General features: G+C 40.3%; 2 protein-coding genes across 2 annotated transcripts in view; one reads left to right on the top strand and one right to left on the bottom strand.

Moving 5' to 3' along the window:
* Positions 1–727: 727 nt before the first annotated feature.
* TMEM236 (transmembrane protein 236) overlaps positions 728–17,637 on the bottom strand; it is a gene marked incomplete at both ends in the record, with an annotated part of 41,866 nt that continues 24,956 nt past the window's right edge. The window contains one exon of the mRNA XM_081103140.1: positions 728–1,320. Coding sequence (XP_080959266.1) covers positions 728–1,320 — 593 coding nt within the window. The remainder of the gene's footprint in view (positions 1,321–17,637) is intronic.
* On the top strand, positions 14,407–15,184 carry LOC308527736 (small ubiquitin-related modifier 2). Its single transcript, XM_081103146.1, has one exon. The coding sequence runs from the start codon at positions 14,498–14,500 to the stop codon at positions 14,783–14,785; it is 288 nt and encodes a 95-aa protein (XP_080959272.1). The 5' UTR covers positions 14,407–14,497; the 3' UTR covers positions 14,786–15,184.

Raw genomic sequence — 17,637 nt, 5'->3', positions numbered from 1 at the left:
TCTACATCTCAAATTGATGGCTTCCTATTATAAAATTTTACCTAGGTATTGCTGATGTACCTTGAATTTACTATATTAAACAATCTTAAAGTTAGTACTTTAGTACTTATAAAAAAAGCTAAGCCTTAAAGTGAGACAAATATCTGTTAAACAGAATTGCTTTCTCTGCTGAAATCAATTAATTACATAAAATACACTTATCAAAGTAGGATGAAGAACATAATTCCATGTTTGAAGGAGACCCTAAAACTACAATTCAGATTTTTAAAAAGTATAACCTAAAAATTATTCAAGAACTCCAGGTGTATTTTCTAGAGATTAATTTTAATTATTTAATTCCTGTAGTGATATTTAATATAATATGATTAATTAAATAAGAAAAATCTCACTCTTGAATTTAGTGGGGAAACATGTTCTCATTTGGTTTACAGGCTTTATTGAAGAGTGTTTTAAGAAAGGTGCAGTACACAAAACTAACTAAAATTAACTACTGTTTTCTAGAGATGCAGGGGAGTCAACTTATAAGGACATAAACTTACTTAAATTTAGCACCATTTATACACATTTAAAAAACCTGATGGTACCATTTAAAAAAAAAAATAGCTTATTTTCTACGATCTAGTTTCATCTCTTTATATAGTGCAAAAACATATACCCCAGAAAAGAATAAGATTACAAATGTGTCCACATGCATAATAAAGCGGCTTAACTACAGTACAGTTTCTTTTTAAAATGAAGACAATTCAAAGGAGGAGAAAACCCTGAGTTTGGTTAGGTGATTGAAGTAACCGTAAGAGAGCGTCACCAGCACATTCTTGCAGAGGCCCAGCACGGGCGTGATCGTGCCCAGGTCAATGATTAAGCCAAGTCTGACAAAAATGAAGGGTAGGTCCTGGAGCAGGACGCCCAGGGAATTCAGCAGGGGGTTCTGGGGCGTGAATATAATGCGAAGGAGCGAGATGAAGCTGAACAGGTAGACCGGGTAGAGCCAGGCGGACTTGTACACAGCGTGGTGGCCGGCCACACGCACCATCTCGATGGTGTCGGACCAGAGCACAAAGCTCCACAGGAAAATCTCCGCGCGGGCGTCCTGCTGGGACAGGGCTCTCAGGACCGGGGACTGGAAGGCGGGCTCCTGGGCTGCGGGCTCCTGGGCGCCGGCCTCTGCCGGGGCCGGGCTCCGCGCGGCGGCCGGGGCCGGGGCCGTGGTCCTCGGGGCTGGCTGCGGAGGCGCAGGGCTTCCTTCGTGTGGCCTCGCTTGGTCCGTCACGGTTCTTATGCGTTGCAACGTGGTGGCACGGATGTGCGTGTCTTCATTACCTGCAACATGTTTATGTTACTTATTTTAAATGTTAACGTTTATGGAACTTGAAACATTTTTATTTTTAAAATTGGAAAATAAAATTCTAAGTATTCTCTTGCTTGATTGAGGTCTGTTTTACACATCGAATTTCAAGATAGCAACGGGGTGCATATGGAAAAACATAGGCAAAATTCATGTCCTTGGATCCCGGCTGTGGATCCTAAGTCATGTTTACCATTTCACAGTAAGAGCCATTATCGGTTACTACGCTAAGCATTTTCACATATTCTCTCATTAAATCCTCGGGGAAGTTGAGAGATAGAGATCACTATCCCATTTTCCCATATTATAAACATGGAAAGGGGGCAGGGGGGTAGAATAACACCTAAATTCAATTACACAGTAATGAGTGAGCAGAGCTGGAATCCACACCCAGACTTGTCGGACCCCAACTGACAAGCTCTTAACTTTATGGCGGCTATTATCTACCTAGAGGCAGCATATCATGTGCTAACTATAAACACACAGATATCCTAAAGGCAGAGGAATCTAGCTAAATGGTGGACTCAAAGTACAATGGTCCAATCTTGTCATTTAATAAGAGGCCCACAGAATTCTCTACGACCCAGACCTTCAGGCTCTGAGTTTGGTGCTATTTCACCATGAGCAAGTCTTAGTGATGGGTGACATTCTGAATCCAAGATTTTTAAACCTATATTTTCTGGGCTGTTCTTTACATCCCCGTGAATATTTTGAAACTAATACAAAATAATATTGAATGCAAACTGTAAGTACAAAATAAACTTTTATAAAAAGATTTTAAACCTGTTTTTCCCCAAAGGTTTTGAACATTGGTTAGACTAAAAGCATCTTATTTGTGGCCACAGACTATGCCTGGTCAACATACCAGTCATTTAAATGAGTAGGGCATTTTCTCACCAACATTACATTGTGTGTGTGTGTGTGTGTGTGTGTGTGTGTGCGCGCGTGCACACCTCTCTGGGTTCACGTGGGTGTTGAGGTTGGGGGATTATGAAGAGATCCTCAAATCTCAAGACTTATTAACAATGTTGATGGTATGGTTTTTATACCTGAAAAAGGTATAGCACGTTATGGTTTAAACCTTTATCCACTTAAGCATCATTTTTATTGCTGAGAATTTATCAGGCCTTAACAAAGTTTACTCTGAATATTCTGAGCTTCCATATTACTTGATAAATTTTTTTTTTAAATATATTTTATTGATTTTTTACAGAGAGGAAGGGAGAGAGATAGAGAGCTAGAAACATCGATGAGAGAGAAACATCGATCAGCTGCCTCCTGCACACCCCCTACTGGGGATGTGCCCGCAACCAAGGTACATGCCCTTGACCAGAATTGAACCTGGGACCCTTCAGTCTGCAGGCTGATGCTCTATCCACTGAGCCAAAGTGGTTTCGGCGATAAAATAAAATTTAAAGGGAGTCATTGGATTGAATATCTATAAAAGTTAAAGAAACAAAATCAATAAAAATTTGTTGAAATATATTGAGCTAAAGTAAAACATTTTAAATTATTGTGATTAAAGATTAATAAAATGTTTGATTACTGTATTTAGGTACTGTTTAAATGACAAATAAATCTGTTTTCTTTTTATACTATTAACTATTTAAATTTTTTAACTGTGAGTTGAGTATATTTATGAACCAAAAGGATAATCTAAATTATTGATGAAATATTACTTCTGGTATGAATCATTCATAAATAAATGCAGGATCCATGACCCTTAGAAACTTCTTTACCAACCTTCAATGTCACCATGGCATGAATGAGTATCATTTTAATAAATAATACTCAAGTAAGAGAGAAAATTATATACTAATTTGAGGCCCCGTGCACAAAATTCATACACTTAAGGGGGTGGTCCTTCAGCCCGGCCTACGCCCTTTCGCAGTCTGGGACCCTTCAGGGGATGTCCGCCTGCTGGTTTAGGCCCATTCCCTGGGCCTAATCCGGCAGTCAGACATCTTTCTCGCAGTCCTGGACCCTCATAGTCTGAGACCCCTCGCTCCTTACTGCCCGCCGCAGTGGAGGCAGGAGAGGCTTCTGCCACGGCTGCTGCACTCACCAGCCATGGGCGGCGCTCCCCCTGTGGGAGCGCACTGACCACTAGGGGGCAGCTCCTGCATTGAGCGTCTGCCCCCTGGTGGTCAGTGCACATCATAGCAACCAGTCGTTCTGCCATTTGGTCGATTTGCATATTAGGGTTTTATTAGACTAGTATGGGATTATTATTATTTTAATGTTCATAAAATCATCCTTTTTTAAAATCAGATGCCCACAGGCATACAACTCTCATTTTACAAAAAGGATATCAATATAAAAAAATGTGTCTTAGGGTATGTCATGTCCCAGAGAACTCTCCTTCACCTCTCTTAGAAGATAAAGCTGTTTGAGGAAAAGCCAAATTCCTTTTTCAACATGTAGAAGACTGTGTATAATTTGGGCTTTGGAAGATGATTGCCAATTCAGCATTGTTTCAACACCAGGAAGTGGCAATCTAAGAAGTGACACATTAACACTTTTAAACAGTCAGGAAGAATCTGAATATCTGTTGGATGCACAGTGAATTCTTAGCCAGAGTTAATTCTTAATGAAATGCTAAAGCCCCAATCCATGTATGTTTGGTGAAATCTGAGCCTGGAGCTTCCTATCTCTCCACAGCTCAATAGAGGCCAGTTTAGGTTTGGGGATACAAGGACTCTGCTGTCCTCTTTCCAAGAGAGAAGCACTAGAGTTATTAGCTGGCAAGCTTGACTGGCCTCACAGAGGCTATGATAAAGTTGAACAAATCAAGAAATCACTTGGTCATTAGAATGGACCAGCAAATTTATCCCCGGGCAATGTAAACTTTCATGTATTTAATACTATTCTCCTTGGCTCCATGATTAGTTTCCCTCTGAATTACTTTTTTTCTTTAAAATTTCCACTTCCAGCTGGAATTCATTGTATTATTATTGTTAGCTGTTAAGAGTTCTTTTTGGGTAAAGCAATGTTGTTTTGTGCAAAACCCATAGAAGATATCGGCTTGAAGAAAGAGATCCACTCGCTCCCTTAGAGGTTCACATGGCCCAATAAAAACTGAAAACAGCAGCCATTCTGTGTAGTTCCTCACATAGGATGCCAGTTGACAAAACAACTTTGTGCCTTCACTCTGCAAGCTACATAATTAAGGAAATGTAATTTTGAGACAACAGATACATGTTTAAGTAGGAAACTCATATCTATTTTACTCTATTATTTCTTTAAATGAGTTATTTCTCTCTAACTTATTTCCCAGAAGTTTTAGGTGGCTTACAGGGGAAACACAAGCACAACATAACAAGTAAGTAGTGAGGAATTTTCTAGAGTGAGAATGTATTCTTGTAAAAATAAAAAAAGGAGCCCTAGCTAGTTGCTCAGTGGTTAGAGCGTCAGCCTGCAGACTGAAGGGTCTCAGGTTCAATTCCAGTCAAGGGCATGTGCTTCGGTTGCAGGCTTGATCCCTGGCCCCAGTCAGGGCATGTGCAGGAGTGCAGGAGGCAACCAATCAATGTGTCTCTCTCACATAGCTGTTCCTCTCTCAGTCTCTCCCCCTCCCTTCCACTCTCTCTAAAAATCAAAGGAAAAAAATATCCTCAGGTGAGGATTAACACACACACACACACACACACACACACACGAATAAAAGAGAAGAATCACAAGGAAAAGTACCTAAAATCAAGACAGAAATGAAGCTGATACTAAGAAGGCGGTGTTTAGGCTGGCATCTGATATGAGCAGACAGATTTCAGAGTGCTGTACCAAGCTTAGCCTGGGCATTGATAATGATGTAGCAAGCAATGTGGAAACAGTCCCTGCCTCCACCACTCTGTCTCCTGTGATCACGTCGATGAGCTCAGAATAAATTGTGGCAGGACTTTAAAAGGGAGGTTGGATCTGTGATGAGACACTGTCACAGGAGGTCTGAATTAGACAGGGTGTCAGAAGGCTCACCTGAAGAGTGACAGTCAAGCAGAGACATGAAGAATAAGTAGGAATGAATTGGGTGAAGAATTGAGAAAGGAACTTTTCAGACAGTAGGAAGAGCTTATGTGAATATCTTTCACATAGAATGATTGAATGAGAGTTTGGAGAGGGGCTGGAGCAGCACATAGGAGCTAATATTTAAGTTTTCTATATACCAACACTGTTCTAAGCCCTTTCTATGCATTAATTCTCTTAATCTTTATGAAAACTCTATGATGTAGATACTATATTTTCCCATCTTAAAGATCAGTAAGCTCAGGCATGGAGAGATTAACAGTTGTTTTCAAGGTCACACAACTGGCAAGTAGAGAGACCGGACTGTGAACCTCAAACATTTAACGACTCGACCACACTGGCTGTGGCTGAGTCAGATTTTGTAGACCCTTAAGGCCGTGATAAAGTTTTTGTATTTTATTCTAAGCTCCATGGAAAGCCACTGAAGATGAGGAGAAGAGAAGTAAGGGGAGCCAGGGAAGTCATGGTGACGTCAGCAAAGAGGCTCTTGAGGCTGCCGAGGGAGTTGATAAGAAATTGTTACTCAGTTCATAACAACTAGAAGATCAAATTATAGAATTACTCAGAAAAATTCTGGCTATTTTTTATTAAAAGTGCCCCATATTCATTTTTTTCTGAGAGGAAAATGTTCCAGAGAAAGTTAAATGCTAATGATTTAGACATAAGGAGAAAATTCTACAAATCAGGGCTTTCTTTCTGTCTAGAGCAGCGGTCCTCAACTTGTGGGTCGCGACCCCTTTGAGGGTCGAATGACCCTTTCACAGGGGTTGCCTAAGACCATCAGAAAACACATATAGCATATCAGATATTTACATTATGCTTCATAACAGTAGCAAAATTATAGTTATGAAGTAGCAACGAAAATAATTTTATGGTTGGGGGTCACCACAACATGAGGAACTATATTGAAGGGTCGCGGCATTAGGAAGGTTGAGAACCACTGGTCTAGAGAGACAGTTGTTTACTAGTAAGTATTGACCAAACACTGCTGCTTGTATTCAAAATTAGAGGCAAGTGTTCACCAATCCTATATAATAAAAGCTTATATGCTAACTGTCCAACCATTTGACTGTTTGACCAGTGGCTATGACATGCACTGACCACCAGGGGGCAGATGCTTCGACCTGTAAGTTAGCTTGCTGCTGGGGTCCGGCCAATTGGGACTAGGCAAGACGGGCCGGACATGCCCTGGAGCCATCCTGCAGTCCCTCCCTGGGCCAGCCGGCCCCAAATGAGATTGGATGAGATGGCCCCAAAAGGGACTGGGCAAGAGGGGCCGGACATGCCCTGTAGCCCTCCCACGGTCCCTCCCTGGCCCTGATCGTGCACCAGTGGGGTCCCTTGGCCTTGCCTATGCCCTCTTGCAATCCGGGACCTCCCAGGGGATGTCAGAGAGCCAGTTTTGGCCCAATCCCCGCAGGCCAGACTGAGGGACCCCACTGGTGCACGAATCTGTGCACTGGGCCTCTAGAAAATAATCCTATATAATAAAACTCAATATGCAAATTGACTGAACGGCGGAACAACTGGTCATTATGATGCGCACTGACCACCAGGGGGCAGATGCTCAACTCGTGAGCTGTCCCCTGGTGGTCAGTGTGCTCCTGTGGGAGCACTGCTCAGCCAGAAGCCAGGCTCATGGCTGGCGTGGTGGCAGGAGCATCTCCTGCCTCTGAGGCAGCACTAAGGACCCCTCGGGGGATGTCTGCCTGCCAGCTTAGGCCCAATCCCACAGGCCCCTAAGCCAGCAGGCGGACATCCCCCGAAGGGTCCCAGACTGCAAGAGGGCGCAGGCTGGGCTGAGCGACTCCCCACTCCCCACCCCCTCACCCCCCCCCCTCACCCCCATGCACAAATGTCATGTACCCGAACTCTGGTAAATAATAATAATGATGAATTCAAGACAAATTCAACCCATCATCTGTTCTGGAACAGCCCATGCACATACATAGAGTTGTGGCAACTTTAAGGAAGGCATTACATTTTATCTAGTAAATTTACAAGCCCTAAGACCCACTTTCAGTTCCCTGTCAGGCACTGCATCAATCTGACAATAAATAAATGTATCATTCCTGGATTCTAGGCAATGTGAAATTGTAGGCTCATCTAACCATGGACAAGAATTGCTAAAAACTGATAGTGCTGTAGATTTTTAAATATTCCATTTTTAAAGATTGAGAAAATTTTCTAATCTAAAATTTCTGATCTTCACTTTTTCATGTGGGGTATTCTGATGTTCTCCTTAGTTGATATGTGTTTAGACTAGAGAATGTGATTTGATTTACAATATATAAATAGAAAAATTATTTTTATATATTCATATCAATATATTATAATAGATACCATAATTCATAATTGTGTTAATTATGCTAATTGAGATAGTAATCATTAATATGAAATATAATATGTATTTATATATAGTATGATATTGAGTATATTTAGATGAAACATAACAGTAAGGTCAATGTTGAAAAGCATATATTTCCAAATATAAATAACTCTAGACTTTGAAATGGTTTGCAATGCTTCTGCTAGTTAAGTGCTTAGATCAAGCATGTCAAATTCACGGTTGCATGTGACATACAATGAATATTTTTGCGGCCCAGCCAATATAACGGTATGTAAGAAACATTTTAATAAAATTTTGTAACTTAATTTTTACAATATCCTGCTATACATAATTATTAATAATGAACTACAACATTCGCTAATGACTGGTTACTATAATCGTGTTGCATTCATTTTTCTTATGCACAGGTGCACCATTTCTCTCCACTAACACTAGCAGTGGATATTTTAGCAGCTGGTTGCCACGTCATTAGTCTTGTACTGACTTGTTTGGTGTGAGCAACAGGAAATATTTCGCTTTCGAAGAACAAGAAAAATAGGTTCATTTGTGTTACACTTATTAATTTGTGCAGTTACTCATTGTCTGGTAAGTTAATGTTCAAGAAAAAATATTAATTTTTATTAAAATGTCCCATTTTTTTATGTTAACGATTACTCATTTATTTCAGCCCTTCGTATTCAGCATGTCCCTATCAAAATAAACTATGTTTCTAAGAAAATTGGAGCTTTTGGGGTTTTTTTTGTGTGTGGCCCACATAAACTTAAACCTTGTTTATTTGACCCGTGTTAGCCTTTGAGTCTGACATGCCTGGCTTAGATGCAGACCAAAGCCTGAACCCAAGCTGGGCGGCAAAGACAGACACGCGGGAATGCGTGACTCCACTGCCTTCACTGCACTTCCCTCAGCCTGTGCATATGTGTTAGTGAGCTGTACTGATGTACTACTCGGCCCGCGAGACCGTGAGCTGGTCTCACTCGCCCCGGTACCCGCAGCACCTAACAGCGTGCCTGGCATGGGACAGATTCTTCATAAAGATTTGCTGAATAAAAGATGCAGAAGCAACTGCTCTGGAGTCTATTGGCAGGAGGGCGCAATGGACATCCTGGGGGGTTGGGGAATCGGCACTAAAGCAAGTAAGCTAAAGCATAAGAACCAATTGTAGGTGTATAAAGTGTCTAACCACTATGCTCTGAAAAGAAAGAACAATCTTCCCTCTAGGAATGCTGAACTCATAGAAACAGGGGTGGAGTGGTGGTTACCAGGGACTGGGGGTGGGAGAAATGGGCAAATGTTGATCAAAGGGTACAAACTTCCAGTTATAAACTGAGTAAGTTTTGAAGACCTAAGTACAACATGGTGACTATAGTTAAGAAAACTGTTACATACTTGCAACTTGCTAAGAGAGTAGATCTGAAATGTTCTCACCGCCAAAAAGAAGGAATGGTAATTATGTGAGGTGCTGGATATGTTAACTGACCCTACTGTGGTAATCATTTCACAATATAGAAGTGTAGCATATCATCACATTGTCATTATAACATTAAACTTATACAATGTTATATTTCAATGAACCTGAAAAAATAATAAAGCATAAAATCAGGCCAAATAGCAAAAGCTATACCCCCTTCCTCACCCCCCAAGCCAACAGGAAGGACTTTTGAGGCTCCGACGGCCTCTGGCCTGGGCCCTGGGCGGAGCCCTTTAAAGAAGCCCGTAGAAGCCCTGGCTGGTTTGGCTCAGTGGATAGAGCGTCGGCCTGCAGACTGAAGGGTTCCAGGTTCGATTCTGGTCAAGGGCACATGCCTGGGTTGCGGGCTCAATCCCCAATGTGGGATGTGCAGGAGGCAGTCAATCAATGATTCTCTTTTATCATTGATGTTTCTATCTCTATCTCTCTCTCCCTCTCCCTTCCTCTCTGAAAATCAATAAAAAATATATTTAAAAAATATAAAAATAAAGAAGCCCGTAGGACCGATTCGGTTAAGGAGCCCTGGAGGATGTGAGGAGCTCCTGGCAGGGGCAGCCTGGGGACCTGCGTAGCTCAGACGTCACATGGCTCTGGGCCCGGGAGAGCATGCCTGCGTGGTGTGGCACTTGCACAGCCCAGCAGGACTTGGGCTGACATCAACGGGAGATGACACCGATAGCCGCAGCCGTGTTCAAGGCATTTCAAAGGCTTCCCAGACACGGCAGCGTCAGCAGTCAGTGATCAGGGGACTAAAGTGCCAGAGTGTGATTCCGAGGAGACAGCACTTATGAGTTCATAGGAAGTGGCCTTCGAAAACCCCATCACACCCAGAGTGGGGGGACTTGGGGCTCTAAAATAGCATGTGGCAGCAGAGTCTGAGCAAAATGGTGCTCCTCTTCATAGGACCCCACTGTGCATACACACAGCACGTAGACAAACAGACCAAGGGTGTGCACATTGGGCCGGCCATCCGTTCAGCAACCGGTTTCACTCACTTCCATCCTAGACAAGAAAATCTAGATTCTGAAAATTAATGACCTATGCTTTTAATTTCAAACTGGGCATAAACTTTTCTGGGTTAATAATGATGCGAAGAACACGGCTTGATGTTATAAAGTACGCATGCTACATTCATGATTCCCTGTTTCTAAAGTCTTCCTTAAATATTTATTTTGCAACCCTCAAGAATCTGACACTACATACTAAAATCGTTCAATTTTTTCCAAATGCCAAATCGTTAAGATCATGTAAAATCTCTGATTTGAGAAGCCTGGATGCTCTATGTCTTTTGGGATCATGGCAATATAGTTTCCCAATCCACACTGACCTATCCTGACAGCTGTACCTCACTGAAATGTGTAAATCAGAAAGTCTACCCTGCTCTCACTCCCGTCTGGGAAGTGGCTACTTATTTCCTGAGAAGGGGGTAAAAATCCTAGAACTGACACCGATTCCTGAAACTTCCCTCTTCTGAATAGCTAAGGGAGGATATGAAAGGAAATACCCCCCCTCCTTGGCATGTCCCTGAACGCAGTGTTCCTCATACGCACTCTCTAAACACATTGCAAAACACATTATTGAAACCCAGCTCACACACTGGGCTCATATTGTATAATAAGCTTTTTCTTAAAAAGAAGCAAAGGGGAACTCAAAATGCTATTCATTTTCTCCAGAGAAAATCAGCATCCTTTTTTTTTTTTTTTTCTTTTACCTTCTGTGGAATCTCTCACATTCTATTTGGAGGTGTGATGAGTTCCATTTCAAGGAAACCTGGAAAGCAGGTTCCTTTAAAAATCTAGATGTGTTCTCTCTGCTTTTAACTTGCTATTCATCTCAGTTCCTCCTACTTCCTATAATCAAGGGCTCTCACTCAGGGTGGACATCAGAATTGCTTGTGGACCTTTTAAAAAGTTACAGATGCCAGGCCTTGACACCTTGCACGTTCTTTGAGCCAGAAATTGCTCATCTAGGCCTGTCAGTCCTCTATGTCACGGTCCAACAGCTGTCCCCTGATGTGCTGTTGATCAGTAGGCAGAGCTCTGCCAATGTGTTTTGAAAAGACCCCTCTGGCCCTAGCCGGTTTGACTCAGTGGATAGAGCGTCAGCCTATAGACAGAAGCGTCCCAGGTCCAATTCTGGTCAAAGGCCCGGATTGCTGGCTGCGATCCCCAGGAGGGGGCGTGCCAATTAATGATTCTCTCTCATCATTGATGTTTCTAGATCTCTCTCCTTCTCCCTTCCTCTCTGAAATCAATAAAAAATATAAAATAATTTTTTTTTAAAAAAATAGAAACAACCCCTCTGGTGGTTATGGTGGGTATCTTGTGGGTAAGAACCTCCTGCATATGTTTTAATAGGTGGGGGGTGATTCACTGGAAATAGCTCAGACGTTCAATAAAAATCATCATTGCCATTCATTTAAGAAATTATGTTTTGGTAAATTAATAACAAGACAAAATAACTCAGAAATAGATCCTTTTCTTTCTCCCATTCATTCCTGCTCTAAAAACTCCCAACTGGGATCAGTCCTATAGTCAATGCCCGGATTTCTGAGTATCATTGAAGAAAAATCACAGAATCTTGATTGGACCCAGGACAAAATCCTGCTTCCCACCCTCCTCTGTACCCTTATCAGTGTTCATCTATGCACCTCACGTCCCTGACTAACTCTGTTTCCCTTCCCCACAGCAGTGACTCCAAACCTTGCCCATCCTATTGCAGATGCTCTCCTGTTCACGCATCATCATGGTTTTCAGCAGATAACCCGTCTCCCATTTCACAAAGATATTAGGGGGTTATCAGGTGTAAATTGCCCCTGTTTCTTTCTACTCATCCACTCCAATCACACTGCACAACTGCCTAGTTCTCACACACTTCCCAAATCATGATTTAATTATCTGGGGTGCCATCTAGAAATAAAAAGAATTTAAAGCCCTTTTCAGTGGTTCTCAGCCTTCTGGCCCTTTAAATACAGTTCCTCATGTGGTGAACCAACCACAAAATTATTTTTGTTGCTACTTCATGACTGTAATGTTGCTACTGTTATGAATTGTAATGTAAATATCTGATATGCAGGATGGTCTTAGATGACCCCTGTGAAAGGGTCGTTTGACCACCAAAGGGGTCGCGACCCACAGGTTGAGAACCACTGCTTTAGGTGATTATAACCTGCAGCCCAAATTGAGAACAACTGCTCTCTTTAAAAAAAATTTTTTATTTATTCCAAAGAGGAAGGGAGAGGGAGAGGGAGAGAGAGATAGAAACATCAATGATGAGGGAGAATCATCCAATCACCTGCCTCCTGCATGCCTCCTACTGGGGATTGAGACTGCAACCTGGGCATGTGCGCTGACCAGGAATGGAACCATAACCTCCTGATTCATGACATTCAACCACCAGCCAGATCTTAATGTGAGATATGTCAGAACTCAATGAGGTTTTCTTTTTAAAAATCTACATATGTCCAAGTCCCATCACCAGAGATTCTAATTCAATTCATCTGTTGTGACTAGGATTGGTATTGACATATATTTATTGTTGATGTTAGTCCTCACCCAAGGATATATTTTTTTAGAGAGAGTGAAAGACAGGGAGAGAGAAACATTGATTGGTTGCCTGCAACCAAGGTACATGTCCTTAACTGGAATCGAAGCCAGGACCCTCAGTCCATGGGCCAACACTCTATCCCCTGAGCCAAACTGGCTAGGGTGGCATTAATATTTTTAAAGCACTTTATTAAGTGCTTCTTATATGATAGAAATTATCAGGAGAAATGGACACAAATACAATAAAGACAGATATCTAAAAGCTTTGCCAGATCAAATAAATAAATATACTGATGACCATGTCTAATTTATTAGTTGCCTGTAAATGAGTAAGTTCCTACCCTACAGAGAATCCAACCTCTTCATTAAATATTTAAATATAAAATATTTTTGAGAAACACCTATTCTTCTTAAACTATTTCAAAAAATTCAAAAGGCGGGAAGACTCTCAAACTCTTTTTACAAGACCAGCATTATTCCAAAACCAAATAAAGATACCACGAAGAAAGAAAATTATAGGGCAATATCCCTAATGAAGATAGATGCTAAAATCTTCAACAAAATATTAGCAAACTGGATCCAGCAATACATTAAAAAGATCATACACCATGACCAAGTGGGATTTATTCTGGGGTACAAGGTTGGTATAATATCCACAAATCAATAAATGTGACACAAAACAGAAACAAAAGAAAGGATAAAAACCACATGATCATATCAACAGATGCAGAAAAATCATTTTATAAAATCCAGCACCCATTTATTATTTAAAAAAACTCTCATCAAAGTAAGAATAGAGTGAATATATCTTAACATAATAAAGGCTTTATATGACAAACCCACAGCCAACATTGTACTCAACAGGCAAAAACTGCAAGTATTTCCCTTAAGATCAGGAACAAGACAGAGATGTCAACTTTCACCACTTTTCTCAACATAGAACTGGAAGTTCTAGCCACAGTTATTAAAGAAGAAAAAAATAAAAGGTATACAAAGTGGAAAGAAAGATGTAAAAATGTCCTTATTTGCATTTGACAAGAGACTGTATGAAGAGAACACTAATGATTCCACAAATAAACCACTAGAACTGGTCAATAAATTAAGTAAAGTAGGAGGATATAAAATAAATATCCAAAAATGAGTTGCATTTTTACACACCAATAATGAACCACCAGAAGGGAAAGTAAGAAAGCAATCCTATTTACAATTGCATCAAAAAATAAAGTACCTAGGAATAAATTTAAGCAAGGATGTAAAAGATCTGTATTTGGAAAATTGCAAGACACTGAAGAAAGAAACTGAAGAAGATACCAATAAGTAAAAGTATAGACTGTGTTCATGGATAGGAATAATTAACATCATTAAAGTGTCCATATTGTCCAGCCAGAGTGGTTCAGTTGGCTGAGCACCAAAAGATTGCTGGTTCAATTCCCAGTCAGGCCATGTACCTGGGTTGAGGGTTTGATCCCAGCCAGGGAGTATGCAAAAGGCAGCCAATTGATTATAATGCCTCTCTCTCTCTCTCTCTCTCTCTCTCTCTCTCCTTCTCCCTCTCTCTCTCCTTCTCCCTCTCTCTCTTTCAAAGCACGTCCTTGGGTTAGGATTATGAAATGTCCATACTACCCAAAGCAATATGTAGATTCAACAATTCCTATCAAGATAGCAATGGTGGCTTCTTCTGCCGCTCCTGGTGCTGCTTGTGTGCTCGTTTGGTGCGGACCTGGTACCTCTTTTGTGAAGCGGCAGCTGAGGAGACTCAGGCGCTCGCCATGGCCGACGAAAAGCCCAAGGAAGGAGTCAAGACTGAGAACAACGATCATATTAATTTGAAGGTGGCGGGGCAGGATGGTTCTGTGGTGCAGTTTAAGATTAAGAGGCATACACCACTTAGTAAACTAATGAAAGCCTATTGTGAACGACAGGGTTTGTCAATGAGGCAGATCAGATTCCGATTTGACGGGCAGCCAATCAATGAAACAGACACACCTGCACAGTTGGAAATGGAGGATGAAGATACAATTGATGTGTTCCAGCAGCAGACAGGAGGGGTCTACTAAAAAGGGAACCTGCTACTTTACTCCAGAACTCTGTTCCTCCAGACCAAGAAGACATTCTCAATTAGAAAACTGCAATTTGGTTTCAACACATCTGACTACTACAGTATAGTTTTCTCTATTCTTTCATTTTCCCCTTCCCCATTCCTTTATTATTGTACATAAAGTAACGGATGTATGTGCACAAGCATTTGCATTTTTTTTTTTTAACTAAATGGCCAATGGTATGTTTTGATCTACATCAAATGGAGATGGGATGGGGAAAAAATACTGGTTCTGTGAAAACACCCCCTTTCTCCATTAGTGGCATGCTCATCCAGCTCTTACCTTTATATTCCAGTAAGTTATTTTGCTCTCACTGTTTAACAAAAAAGAACAACATAAAAATTCTTGCATACCTTGTTTGATTGGAGAATTTTAATGTTTTTCATTTATCATTGTAAAACCAAGGACAATTTTATAACTTTTTTGTACGTAGCTGTTACATGTAGGGCAATCTGTCTTTAAGTAGGGATAAATTACTCTAAAAAAATGAATCCTAGATAGTTTTCCCTTCAAGTCAAGTGTCTTGTTGTTTAAATAAACTTCTTGTTTAAAATGAAAAAAAAAAAAAAAAAAAAAAAAAAAAAAAAAAAAAAAAAAAAAAGATAGCAATGGTGTATTTCACTGAACTAGAACAAGTACTCCAAAAGTTTATATGGAACTATAAAAGATCCTGAATGGCAACAGCAATCTTAAAAAAGAAGAACAAAACTGGAGGAATCATACTACCTGATATCAGACTATACTAAAAGGCCATAGTAATCAAAACAGCATGGTACTGGCATAAAAACAGACCTAGATCAATGTAACAGAATGGAAAGCCCTGAAATAAACCCATGCCTTTATGGTCAATTGATATTTGACAAAGGAGGCAAAATCATACAATGGGGAAAATATAGTCTATTTAATAAATGGTGTTGGGAAAATTGGACAGATACATGCAAAAAAAAATGAAACTAGACCACCTTCGCACACTGCACACAAGAATAAACTCAAAATGGATTAAAGCCTTATGTTAGACTCAAAACCATAAAACTCCTAGAAGAAAACATAGGCAGTAAAATCTGGGACATTTCTCATAATAATATTGTCTCTGATATATCTCCTCAGGCAAAGGAAACAAAAGAAAAAATAAACAAATGGAACTACATCAAACTAAAATGTTTTTTTAATATATTTTATTTATTTTTTTACAGAGAGGAAGGGAGAGGGATAGAGAGTTAGAAACATCGATGAGCCAGAAACATCGGTCAGCTTCCTCTTGATACCCTCTACTGGGGATGTGCCCGCAACTAAGGTACATGCCCTTGACCAGAATTGAACCTGGGACCTTTCAGTCCGCAGGGCAACGCTCTATCCACGGAACCAAACTAGTTAGGGCTAAAATGTTTTTTTCACAGCAAAGGAAACTATCAACAAAATGAAAAAACAACCCACTGAATGGGAGAACATATTCACCAATGATACATCTGATGAGGGATTAATATCCAAAATTTATAAAGAACCCATAAAACAATACCAAAAACAAATAATCTAATTTAAAAATGAGCAAAAAACCTGAAAAGACACTTTTTTTCTAAGAGGATACACAAATGGCCAATAGGCATATGAAAAGATATTCAATGACATTAATCATCAGAGAAATGCAAATTAAAACCATAATGAGTTATCACCTCACACCTGTCAGAATGCCTATCATCAATAATTCAACAAACAACAAGTGTTGGTGAGGATATGGAGAAAAGGGAACCCTTGTGCACTGTTGGTGGGAATGCAGACTGGCGCAGCCTCTGTGGAGAGCAGTAGGAGTTTCCTCAAAAAATTAAAAGTGGAACTGCCTTATGACCCCAGTGATTCCAAATCCGGAAATATAGCCAAAGAAACCCAAAACACTAATACAAAAGAATATAGGCGCCCTTGTGCTCATTGCAGTGTTATTTACCATAGTGAAAATTTGAAACAGCCCAAGTGTCCATCAGTAGATGAGTGGATAAAAAAAGCTGTGGTACATTTACACAATGGAATATACTCAGCCATAAAAAGAAGGCATTCTTACCCTTTGTGATAGCATGGATGGACCTGGAAAGCATTATGTAAGCAAAGTACTAGTGAGCCAGCCAGAGAAAGACAAATGCCAAAGATTTCACTCATATGTAGGATAGAATGAACAAAATTAACTGGCAAACAAAATAGAAACAGACTCACAGATAGAGAGCAGACTGAGAGCTGTCAGAGGGGAGGGGTTTTGGGGGGCTAGGTGAAAAAGGTGAAGGGATTAAGCAAGAAAACAAAGCAAAACAAAACCCTCATAGACACAGACAACACTGTGGTGGTTCCCAGAGGAAAAGAGGGATGGGGAGGTAGAAGAGGGTAAAGGGAGGATAAATGGTGAGGGAAGGAAACTTGACTTGGGGAGGTGAACACAGAATACTCCATACAGATGATGTATTATAGAATTATCCCCCAAAACTGTGTAATTTTATTAAACAATGTCACCCCAATAAATTCAATTAAAAAGTAAAAAATATATATATTTTTGATAAAATAATTAGTAAATATTTATATCCCCTTGAAGTAAAAAAAAAAAAAAAAAAAAAAAAACCTTTTTAAGCATAGCATGAAAGACAGAGTCCATAAAGGATATATTAATAGACTGAATTGTATCAAAATTAAACCTTTCCTAGTGCAAAAACACCATAATGAAATTAAGAGGCATATATCCCTGAAATATATGATAAGTTAGGACATACAAAGCTTAAAATTCTTACTACTTACAGAACTCATGAGTCGGTACTTTAAAAAAAACAAAGAAT

The sequence above is a fragment of the Myotis nattereri genome (genome assembly GCF_964212035.1).
Source record: "Myotis nattereri genome assembly, chromosome: 1".
Lineage (NCBI taxonomy): Eukaryota > Metazoa > Chordata > Mammalia > Chiroptera > Vespertilionidae > Myotis > Myotis nattereri.
This window is presented reverse-complemented; position numbering and strand designations above follow the sequence as displayed.